The sequence below is a fragment of the Frankliniella occidentalis genome, unplaced genomic scaffold, assembly GCF_000697945.3.
Source record: "Frankliniella occidentalis isolate FOCC.00 unplaced genomic scaffold, Focc_3.1 Scaffold13, whole genome shotgun sequence".
NCBI lineage: Eukaryota > Metazoa > Arthropoda > Insecta > Thysanoptera > Thripidae > Frankliniella > Frankliniella occidentalis.
Window position 1 is genome coordinate 1613419 of NW_026267143.1, and position 11682 is coordinate 1625100.

Consider the following 11682-nt stretch of genomic DNA (forward strand, 5'->3'; position numbering starts at 1 on the left):
CTGCGGACCAATTGACAATTTGTCATTATTTTTTTCATTGTGGGGAGAGAACAATAATGCATAATGTGATTATTAGTCTTGCCTTATCCGTAGATTCGTCTCTTCTCCCATTTTTTCTAAAAATTAGCACTTTTTTTTTTCAAAATAATGGAAACAAACGCTGGAACACTGCTGGAAAATGTAATCTTGGACCCTCTGAACAATTCAGGGACCAAAAAAGTTCAAAACTAGTCGTTAGGGGCCGTCTAGGAATTATGTCCACCTTTTTTTGGATCCAGCCCACTGTGCACCGCTCCTCTCGGCGAGGCCGCCTGGTGCTGCGCTCTGGTGCGGCCGGCGGCTGCTTGGCGAACTGTAGATGCCGTGCGAAGTGTTAGTCGATGCTTACTCGTCGGAAAGCCGGACAGGAGCATAGTTATTTGGCTATTGCACTGTAAATGGGTTGGCGTCTTAAAAAACGCGAAAATATTGGTGTCCTCTATAGAACGCAAAATTTTGGCGTCAAAAGACACCAATTATTGGCGTCCAGTAAAAGAACGCAAAAATTTGGCGTCTTAGGAAGCCAAAATTTGCCGTCATAATGACGCCAGAATTTGTCGTCATAAGACGCCTATAGGCGTCAAAAGACGCCAACCCATTTTCAGTGTACCTGGAATACTCAACTTTGGGGGTTACCATCCTCCTGCAGAACTGCTGCACTCGACTTGTTCTAGACGGCCGCCAGAATCAGTAGCAAAAATGAACAGGATAACATACTTCTGGCATCGCGTTTGTATGGAAGATGGACTGATTGTGGAAGCAGGTCGCCGTATCGTTGCCAGTTGAACTCCGACCCCGACCCAGCTTTGCTTCCATCGTCCTCGCGCCCTGCTCCCGCCCTGCTCCCGCCCTGACCACGCCGTGCCACTCGCGGGTTGAACCGTGCCCGGCCGGTCCCACCTCACGCGGCCCCCACGGTCCCCTGGTCCCCCGATGCCGCCATGGCCCGAGGCCCACTCGTGCCCCCCTCCCCTTACCCTCCGTGGCCCACACCTGATCCACTGGGGCACAAAGACCAGACCCGGGCCCGCCCGGCCCGCCCGGCCACCAGGACCTTGAAGTTGAGTCAGCTCGTGCATGTGTTGCAATGCCGGAGCCGGCAGAGCGGGGGGCGGGCTGCGGGCGTGGCGGCGGGGCGTGGCGGGGCGTGGTCTGGCGTGGCGGGGCGCGGCGGGCCCGCGTCCTTGTGTCCGTGCTGTCTTCTTCCTCCGCAGGAAGGAGGGCGCCGATGTCCTGCTAGAGTCCAGCGGAGCTATAATGAGTGCGGATGCTGACCCACTTAAGTACCTTGACAAAAAATAAATATATTAAATTGTACTTGCCGTTCCGAAGTTTCCTTCCGCTTGCGACGAACTTGTGACCTTTGTGGACAATATTTAAGTCCAAGCCCTCGCCTCAGTTCCCTCTCCCCACCCGCTCGGGCGCGGCCTCCGCCCCGCCGCGTCGTGATCGTGACCACAGTCGGGTTGTCCAGACGCCCACCATGAGGCGCTGTATTGGGCGGTTCGGAGCAGACAGACAGTGATGGAGAGGGCTGCCCTGGACATGGAGTGTGATTGGGACGTCTCCCGGGTAAAAAATCTCGTGCGCCGTCGTGGATTTTGGAATCGGCAATGCTTCTGCCATAGAATAATTTCGGAAGACGGTTGGAATACTCGGCAATATGAAAGCTGTAAGATATTTTATAGGATAGGAGAGTAATAGTGAAATATACTCAGCCCCCCCCTCCTTTTCCCGTTAGCCCCTTTTCGAGTGTCCGAGCGGTCCACTAGTTTTGTAAATAATAGCCTCATGAGGCCCTTTGCGCCGCTTTGCGCCGCTTTGCGCCGCTTTGCGCCGCTTTGCGCCGCTTTGCGCCGCTTTGCGCCGCTTTGCGCCGCTTTGCGCCGCTTTGCGCGTCTCTGTTGAGACTGTAGCCCGCGACCCGCTGGCAGACCCTGACCCTCATTCTGTCTCACTTTCACTGGTGTTCGGGTCTCGCTCACACACATGCGCACCTGCCCCCGCACCTGCCCCCGCCCGGGAGGGGCTTTGGTCCCTCTCCCTCTCCTTTGTGTCCGCCCCCTCTCCCCCCACTCTGCGCAAGCGTGGCGGTACGTGATCGAAATCGATCAGCGCTAGCGCAACTCAGTTGACACGCGGAATGGGCCGCTCCCCTCGCCCCCTCCCACCCTCTACGCCGCGAACCACGCCAGCCCTAACAAATGTGTGGCCCAGTGTAGTCGACATGCCATATCACCGAAATCATTTGTGTGATATATATGTAGGTGCGTGCACTCCGATAGATGACAGAAAACCGCGTTAATTGCCTGTTTGAACAAATTTACGTGTTCTGATTGGAAACAGAACGCTGTGAGCCGATATATGATATTAAATGGGTCTGTCTTGTAAATCTCATGTTGCTGCGGACCAATTGACAATTTGTCATTATTTTTTTCATTGTGGGGAGAGAACAATAATGCATAATGTGATTCGTTATCTTGCCTTATCCGTAGATTCGTCTCTTCTCCCTTGGCGTAGCAGTCCTTACCTCACATGGATAGCTTGACGTTTAAAGCTCTAGTTCCGTCGGCGGATATTTCTCGTTGTGCTGGGATTGTGTCAGTGTCCGCGCTGCCCCTCCGCCGTCGCCGCTACACGTTGGGTTGCCAACCTGTCGGGCGGTGGCGGTGAGTTGACCAAAACAAACTCACTGGAAATGTGGACTTCACTTTACTCTTAAAGTGACAATTCTGTTACAGTGTTTGGTAAGATGTTAGTGGATGGTGGGCAGAAGCCGTCCAATGCGACCGCAGAGGCCAGTGGCTCCGTCAGATGTCAGCCGTGGTAGTATGGGCCTGGCGCCAACAGCGGTCCGGGCCCAGGCCCTGGACCCAGTAGAGGACCCGGTAGAGGCCCTGGGCCCAGCAGAGGACTCGGCAGAGGCCCTGGCTCCAGGAAGGGGCCCGGGAGAGGCCCTGGCCCCAGGAGGGGTCCGGGCAGAGGACCCGGTAGAGGCCCCGGTGCGTGCAAGGGAACGGCAGGTGCGACGACCTGGAGCGGAAGCAGCCAAGAAGGGAGAGAGAGAGAAAAAGAAAAATATACGAGGGTCATTTCTGTGTTTTGATGAACCCGTGACTTGCGCTCTGCACAGTATAGTATTTCGCGGACAACCTTGGGCAGCGCCGGGTGGGCGGCGGGCGTCCTGTCGACCACGGCGTTGAAGCCGTTGTGGGGGTCGGCCGAGTAGTGCACTGTCCTGGTCGAGCCGTCCGGCTCTAGGAGCGAGTAGCTGCCCCGCACCACGTCGCCGTCGCGGCTCTCGTGCTGGCTCTTGGCGTCGCCGGTGTGCGCGTCCTGGATATGATGTATGGTCGTACAGTTACAATTTGAAATTATTGTAATACAGAATTTACAAACACGTCATATCGACTTCGCTCGTCCCTAACTCAAAGCACGCACGGCGCAGCGCATCTAGAGAAACCAAGTATCTTTGGGCGACGCTCGAGAAACCAAGTATCGTTGCGCGACTCTAGTGAAACCACGTAACGCATTTTTTGACGATTTTTTAGGAACTACATGTTTGAATAGAGGGAAATTTTCTCTATCAAATGGTATCGGTTTCAAAACTTACCCAAAAATGGAGATACGTGGTTTCACTAGAGTCGCGCCACGATACTTGGTTTCTCGAGCGCCGCGCAAAGATACTTGGTTTCTCTAGAGGCGCTGCTCCGTGCGTGCTTTGAGTTAGGGACGAGCGACTTGGCACTGGAATTGATTGACAGATCAACAAGCAAATTTACAATATATTTTTTTAAAAGTAAAATAATAACAACAAATGTTAATTTACGAGGGTATTTCTCACAGTGAAACGCCAGCAGGGCTTACTTGGACCGAGTACCCGAAACTGTACTTGGGGACGGTGTCAGGGTACACGGGGGCGGGCGCGTAGAGCGCAGGCCGGACGGGCCCCGGGTACACGGGGTAGAGTCCGGCGGGGTAGGGTCCAGCAGGGTAGATGCCGGCGGGGCTGGGGCCGGTAACGTAGGGGCCGGCGGGGTACGGGCCAACCACCCCGCCTTCGACCAGCGCGGCCGCGCTCAGGAGCACGGCTACCTAGGAGAGGAAAGCAGACGGGAACATGCGAGAATCACACGCGGCGACTCTCCAGCTAGGAGCGAGAGTGCGGCCTTGACCGTGGCCCGGGCACGCCAAGAACCGCTTCCTTCACAGTCAGGCAGAGGAATAGACAGGTTCGGCCGGCGCGGCTGTGAGTTTATCCTGCTCTCCGTATCCGATGGTGTTGTTGCGAAGTATCAACCGAACGATTACTCATATCACCCCTACCCTACTTTCCTGTTTTACATTAATGATAATTACTTTCGGCGGTAACGGTAATCGCTTTTATTACCCATTTATCGCTTCCCCATCTGAACCCAGCACCTGTTTGGCCAGGCGGCTCGTTTCTTCCACTCGTTTATTTCGAAGTCATTACACTTATAAACCAGGTATCCAACTTCTTAACACTTGCAAGTTGAATATTTGAAAGTTTTCAACAACTGCGCAATAGTACACTTAAAGTGTTCAACTCGGTTATGGTTATCTTGCAAAGTGTGCAACTCTTTCTTTAACACTTGCCACATAGTAAGGGTCCTTATGTGCCGAGGGGTCCCCCATCACTGGAAACTGGTTGGCGTCTTATAACGCCAAAATACTGGCGTCCTCTATTGAACGCCAAATTTTGGCGTCAAAAGAAACCATAATTTTGCGTTATTTACCATTGAACGCCAAATCTTAGGGTAATATGACGCCAAATCTTGGCGTCATAAGACGCCGACCTGTTTACAGTGACTTCCCAAATAAGTGTACAAAGAGTTGGAACCAATTTTTTCAGAGTTTTTCGCAAATTTAGCGCGAGTTTCCGCGATTTTTTGCAAGTTCGACGGGAGTTTGACGCGAGTCCGACGCGAGTTGGTCGTAGGCAAGTGTATGAGTTGGCTAGGGGGGGACCCCTCGATATGTGCGCCAGGCGCGTCGCAGCGTAACAGTGTTTCGTGAGATGTCGGGAAGCCTGTTACGCGGGACGTGGTCTGTCGTACATTTAGCCAGTAATATATTCTGCACACTAAAAACCGTCGGTAGGAACCCTCGGGAAGCCTACTCACCACTCTGGCGTGCATGTCGCTGTGAAGGCGGGTCCTACTCAGGGGGACGGGGACTGCCCCCGCCCCCGAGACAGCAGGGCTTATATACCCTGTGCAATCCTAGGTGCAGTGCGGTGCATAGCGTGTGTGCTGGTGACGCGGGTGGAGGGGCTGGGGGTGGAGATGGAAGGTTGTATCTTATCATCAGGGTCTCGGTACACAAGTCACAAGTGGTGTAAAATTATGTCGAACGTACACACATTATATCGAACGCTGAATAATGCGTTTTGGACGGTTTTGGATTACAGCGTAGAAGTGGCCAGCTTGTTTCGCTTTATGAAGCATTCTCCTCGTTAGTCACAGTTCTGTGTGGCTGCTTTGATATTGGGGTATATGCGGATAATAGCACTAAAACTGTTAGCTTAGACCAAATTGTCTTTGTCCTCGTTCTCCTGCTGGAGTATGTGACTTGTCCATTAAATGCACGGGGCATATGCATGAAGCCTGCTTTCCATGCCCCCCCCTCCCCCTCAGTAACTGGTGTAGGGCCTGTACCATTGTCTTTCTCTCTCTTTCCCCGTCGTTTTCTACTCCCATCCTGTTCCCTTCGACCCTCAATTGGTGATTCGTCTTATCGGTCGCCTGAATGTGTCTCGGCGTAGAGATTTGTATCGACAGGCAGCAGTGCCATGGTTAATACAATTTTTAAATTAAAATTTTGCTGTTCGTGAGCCTGAGAGGTAGGCAATTTGTCCCTCCAATAAAACCTGGGTTCCGCCAAGGGTTCGTCGCTATCATCACGATCGTTGACCAAAGAAGATTTTAATTCCGAGGGCTTAAACTGATTCTTTTGAAAATGGGGAAGTGAAATTTGCACACAGAGATGTTTTTTTGAAGTAATCAGGCACTTATTCTGTTCGCGAGCCTGGCAATACTGCAGGAGAGTGGGGGGCAATGTCCTTGTATAAAGTTCCCTTACGAGGCTAGTACACGCAGTGTCTCGCGGATTTCCTATGTGGACGCTTTGTAAAATAGTCGTAGGATCACGGAGAAATTGATCGACAAGCTTCATTAAATTTTCATAATTATTGCAGACGTTTCATCATAGTAAATTGATTTTTTACCCTTTTACCCCTTTGCCATGTTATTTTTGTTTTATCTTCATGTTTTAAAAAAGGAATTCGCATAGCAACCTTGATGCATTACTTTTTTAAAAAAAAGTAAGAGCACCCCTCACCCGCCCTCCCACCGACACACTCCCCACCCCTCAATAAATAAATAAAATAAAATGAATCAAGAATAAGATAAAGAATTACCGGTGCCTAGCTTGTGGTGTGCACGTCAATAAAATATAACTGCTATCTCCGTTTGTCTTACATTTCTTCCCCCGACCCTTTGTTTAAGAGGCGCAGAGGTCAAGCGTTACGTTAGATTGTGCACGTTGTCGTGTCAGTGGCCCGTGGGTCACCGTGTAGGTGCGGTACTAAGTGCGGCACACAGGACGGGATGCCCTTGCTCAGACACAGCAGACCTTTGCCTTGCCTGTCGCACAGACTGGCAAGCTGCCGCACATTTAAAGGTCAATTAAAGCACAATTATGAACCCATACGGTGATTGTAGAATTTTTTTTCTTCTTCTTAGGTTTAGAGTTCGTATACGTCAGTATTCCTATCTCGTAGTACGGTGTCCATGGGGGTGCCCATGTGCTTTTTGGATTAGGACCCCGTTGTTGTGTTCGTTTCGAGTGCGCTCAGGAAGGTGGCCGAGTCGTATCGGTCTGCGTGTAGGCTGATACACACTTGCACTCGTGCTGAATGGCTCTAACGGCCAGCGGCATATTGTGTTGTCTCATTGTGTCAGTCTTGGCGGCGGCGTGCGGTGCAAACGCGACCTCCAGGAGCTGCACGCCGATCATTTAGATCCCAGCCGGCATCAAGCCCATAGCCCACCTAATCACTTGCACTGTCTCACTTCCGGAGCCTGGATCTTCGGGACAGGCGCCGCTGATGTTTGGGCGCCCGGGTGGGCCTCTGGCGAAGGCCAGACGGGATCGCTGTTACCCCCTCTCCCTCCTTTGCTCTTCCTCTTCGATCACCCGTTACTAAACATTTACCCTTTCCCTGGTTTACGGCCCCTTCCTTTCGCGCCTTCCCTCTGTGATCCAATCCTCACCGCCATCCGTTATTAGGGCTTTGTGGTTAAGGGGGCAGACCTGTGAAATGTAAGGGTTTGCAAGAATCGGCACTTCATAAAAACTACATGCCTCATTGATTTAGGTTTAAAGGTGTATTAATAGCAAATATGGACGCTAATTTTGCCGTTGGCGCTAGTACGCACACTCTCCAGAAACATTGCCGATCTTCGCCTTCAACTTGAACGACGTGGTCCCTCTCGGTGTGCACGATTGTAGCGCAACGGTTGGGCCTGCAACAGTAAAAAAAATGCTAGTTACTCATTAAAGATGCCGCTAGTGGTTGACTTGAGGGTCTTGCAAATTTCGAAATGGAAGTACTCGAAAAAAATCACAATGGACAAAACAAATTTTCCAATTTTTTTCGTATTTCAGCTATATGATTTTTTTCAAGTACTTCCATCTCGAAATTTGCAAAACCCCCAGGTCAACCACTAGCGGCATCTTTTTAGAGTTAGTAGCAATTTCGTTGACAGTCGCAGACCAATCCGTTGCAGCACAATCGTGCACACCGAAAAGGATTGCATCGTCCATTTGGAGGCGAAGATGGGCATGTTCCTGGAGAGTCCGCGCACCGGCGCCAACGGCAAACTTAGCGTCCATGTATGCTCTTAATACACATTTAATCCTAAATTGATGCGACGTGTAGTTTCCATGTAGTGACTATTTTCCCAACCATTCAATTCCAGTCACAGGTCTGCCCTCTTAATCCAGCGAGGTCCGCTAGCAAACAACAATTCTTTTGTGCTTACGCCTTTTTAATTTACATCAGACATGCGTTTGAAAGAAGCACGCATCACACGTTTGATCCATCGCAATGCTCCGTATCTTTTTGTGAGATATTCACGGAAAAAAGACTTTGTTCCGGTGATCAACTCGGCTTATTGACTAAATTAGATAGCTGGAAAGCCCGAGCCACAGCCAACACTCAAATGACAATTGGCAAGTCTGTACAAATCTTGCAAAGATAAAGTTTTGAATCCTGCAGGATCACTCATGAGTGTTGTATTTTGTATTTCCTAGTGAACCAATTATCCCAACTTCATATGCAAATTTGTCACAACACAAGCTTTATATTGCATCTTGCAAGGCATGCACACATACTATAACCACACAGCCGCATTTTGCTATAGACAAAAATTGGTGCGTCCCAAGGAGTTAGTTGTCATGACCAGATCGTTGTATCATGTGTGTTCGCACGTAAAAGAAATGACTAAAAAATTCAAACAGATTTAGCAATGTTTTTGTACTGTTTATTTTTTTTAGATGAAATAAATATTGGCAAATAGGAACTTAGTGGTGGTAGTAAGCGGGGGCAGCAGCGTACGCAGCGGGGGCGGCGTAGGCGACGGGGGCAGCCACCTTGGCGATAGCGGGGGCGGCGTAGGCGACGGGGGCGGCCACCTTGGCGACGACGGGGGCGGCAGCCACGGCCTTCACGGCGACGGCGGGGGCATCCTTGTGCACGACGGCGTTGAAGCCGTTGACGGGGTCGGCGGTGTACTCGACGGTACGACGGGTGCCGTCGGGCTCGACGAGGGAGTAGGAGCCCTGGACGACGTCCCCCTGGCGAGACTCCTGCTGGGACTTGGCGTCGCCGGTCAGGGAGTCGTGGATGTCGTAGGCGTAGTTGTAGGCGGGGTTGGGGTCGTAGTCGGTATCGACGGCGACGGCGGCCTTAGCGAGGACGGGGGCGGCGATAGCCTTGGCGACGGGGTGAGCGTAGGCAGCGGGCTGAGCGTAGGCGACGGGGGCGGCGTGAGCGTAGGCCGCAGGCTGAGCGTAGGCCACAGGGGCGGGGTGAGCGTACGCCGCGGGGGCGGCGTAGGCCACAGGGGCAGCGGGGATGACGCCGGCGCTGGCCACAGCCACGCACGCAGCGAACACAACAAACTGCGACAAAATAATATTGTTATGGGACTGTCGTAATTTTTCACCCCAAAGCCTAACGTTAAATGTTGCTCCAGCCTAATTTGCATCTTTTGTACTCCAAATCACTTGGTGTTTAGTAACACACGGTTTCACGCAGTTTTATCTGTACTGCTAGAGAAGCGTTGAGCTTTAGTGCCTGAAGTACAATTTGAATACCAAGTACAGTTCACTCGATTCAAGTAGATTGTGCGTGATACAAGAACACGCTTCTCTTGGTTTATTCTTTGAAACTTCTTTATCAGATGGTAAATCAAAATTTGTCTTAGTGTCGATGGTGTACACTGGTAAATGAAGTGTGCAACAGGCGTGCACATGCAAGTGTGCAACAGTACAGTCAGTCATGAAGCTTTGGACACTTTACATATTTCAAATTCACTGGGGAACACTTTTGGGGGTTTCACATTTCTTGTCAAACAGTCGAACATATAGTTGAACTCTACCATGTGCATGCCAGTTACACATTAATGTTTTCCGTGTACATATCTTTTTCGCTACCGTTATTTCAGGACCGTTTTCTCACCTTGTATGCCATGGTTGATGGAGGTCTTGGTTGAAAACTGTTGCCAAAACAGTAGTACCGATGGTCCTGCTCGTCGTGCTTTTATACTGCCCAGCCCGTCCCGTCCTGCCCCCTACCCGAGCAGATGCCCCCTCCCGCCGCCTTTCTGCTGCTTGCAGCCCCACCCGGGCAGGGGAGGGGGGCTAGCCCGAATTATTGGTGGCCCCGTCACCCCTACCTCTCAGCTTATTCAATCAGGAAGGCATCTTCGGCACAATTCGGTGTATGTGTAAACGTAAACGTAGGTTCAAGTTAGCAGGAACAAAGAAATACATTTAGCGTGTATGGTTTGAAACCTGAACATGATAAGGTGCTAACTGTGATTTACAGAAGCTGTACTCTGTACATGACTGGTCATTTAAAAAATCGACTTAATTCCCTAAAATTCGATTTGCGTTGTATTTTACTCCTCAAACACAAATAAGTATCGGGAAAAGTGTGTGAATTCAAGTTCAACCTGCTAGTGCATATAGTTTTCTTTCTTTGATGTTCGTGTTTTACAAATGGGTTCTTTTCGCTATTCGACAGCTTTCTGCTTTACTTAATTTCCACCTTGTTTGTGATCTGAATGTTGTTTTTCAGTGACGCCTAGAGCACTTGCACACGAGCAGGCTCCTTGAAGCTCGACTCGGACAGTCGACCCTCGCGTTTTGCCGATTCACTCTGAAGGCATAACACTAAGGCTCTGCCCTTGGTGTACGGTATCGAATATAAATTACTAAGTTATTGGAGCTGTTTGTAACACGTCTTTTTAATTGGACTAAAAGTACAAAAATTAGCCTTGCTGGCTTTTAAAAATGTTGAAGACTGCACCTCCATTACCAAAAGCGTTTAAAATGCTGGAATTAGTTTTTGTATTTGATTTTTGCCTTTTTTTATTGTATTGGTTTTTAAGTTGTGCTTTAATTTAATCCTTTTCCGAGCGAGCGGCAGATTTAATGATAACTTTGGCAAAATCTCCGAACGGAGTTGCCTGCGGTGCGAAGTGCAGCTTGGCAAAACAACAAAAATAGGGAAGTAGTAATAAAAAAAATTTCACCGAAACTCGTCGAAAAAAATACTGTTACTATCCTTAGGGTGTACCAAACATGTTGTCAATAGTAGTTCACTTTTACTTAGGTCTACTGATTAAAGGTGGTACACACACCTCAAATTTGAAAATACGGAAAATCCTATGGCGCACAGTCTTTGGTATTGGACTGGAAATTTGAACACTTCATGGCCAACTCCAAACGTTAGCACGTTTAGGGACTCTATTACAATTTTGTTATTCCATACTTTTTACAATTAAAGGTTACCGTAGTTGGTTTTGAAATAACTTTCTTCATTTAATATTTATTGGATTTTATTTGTAAAGACGAGTTATCGCCCTGGGAGATATGAATGATCGGAATCATAAAATGGCACTTATGGCTATCGCAATCTCCTTTTAAAAGAAGGAAGGTATGAAACACAAAATTAAATAAAATCGTCGCTCTTTCAATGTTAGGGTCATCCAGATTATACGTCCGTGATTTACTGTTACAAAACTGCCAAATTCAGCCAAATGTCATCCCTCATAGCGCCTACTAGGTAGGCAACATCGGGACTGTAGTGCATATGTGTACTGCGGGGTAGCCTACTCCCAGTGTCACAGGCGCTGAGCTCACCTAATTTACTGAATAAGTCTGAGAAAAACGGACAGACTTCCTGGACGATCACTTGGAAAAGTTTTCTGTGTTTTGTGTTAGAATCTTACTGGTGTCGGCGTAGCCTAACTTACTGTGGCAGATTTTCCACTTCCTATTTCCTAAACTAAAGGCCAATGGTGAAAAACAACCTAATTTTCGAATTATAAG

General features: G+C 49.5%; 3 protein-coding genes across 5 annotated transcripts in view; 1 reads left to right on the top strand and 2 right to left on the bottom strand.

Moving 5' to 3' along the window:
* The window catches only part of LOC113217635 (neurobeachin-like protein 1), a 346454-nt gene that overhangs the window by 60853 nt on the left and 273919 nt on the right, over positions 1 to 11682 (top strand).
* Positions 2475 to 5238, bottom strand: LOC113217645 (cuticle protein 7-like). 2 transcript variants are annotated; one of them, XR_008010788.1, is made up of 5 exons: positions 5184 to 5238; positions 3907 to 4134; positions 3193 to 3375; positions 2779 to 3072; positions 2475 to 2692 (listed from the first exon to the last, which is right to left on the bottom strand). XR_008010788.1 is itself a non-coding variant. In XM_026437623.2 (4 exons), the coding sequence occupies exons 1-4, from the start codon at positions 5196 to 5198 to the stop codon at positions 2857 to 2859; spliced, it is 642 nt and encodes a 213-aa protein (XP_026293408.1). In that variant the 5' UTR covers positions 5199 to 5238; the 3' UTR covers positions 2737 to 2856. The 2 variants fall into 2 exon arrangements, 1 of the variants encoding a protein (XP_026293408.1); XM_026437623.2 differs by lacking the exon at positions 2475 to 2692 and having other exon boundaries at positions 2737 to 3072.
* Positions 8585 to 9898, bottom strand: LOC113217646 (cuticle protein 21-like). 2 transcript variants are annotated; one of them, XM_052263715.1, is made up of 3 exons: positions 9806 to 9832; positions 8758 to 9246; positions 8585 to 8715 (listed from the first exon to the last, which is right to left on the bottom strand). In XM_052263715.1, the coding sequence occupies exons 1-3, from the start codon at positions 9815 to 9817 to the stop codon at positions 8647 to 8649; spliced, it is 570 nt and encodes a 189-aa protein (XP_052119675.1). In that variant the 5' UTR covers positions 9818 to 9832; the 3' UTR covers positions 8585 to 8646. The 2 variants fall into 2 exon arrangements, with proteins under 2 accessions (XP_052119675.1, XP_026293409.2); XM_026437624.2 differs by having other exon boundaries at positions 8585 to 9246; positions 9806 to 9898.

Coding starts and splice junctions, on each gene's coding strand:
- LOC113217645 (XM_026437623.2), bottom strand. Junction 3,376..3,906: donor GTTTCGGGTACTCGGTCCAA/GTAAGCCCTGCT, acceptor CATCATATCCAG/GACGCGCACACCGGCGACGC. Junction 3,073..3,192: donor CCCACCCGGCGCTGCCCAAG/GTTGTCCGCGAA, acceptor CTTCCGCTCCAG/GTCGTCGCACCTGCCGTTCC.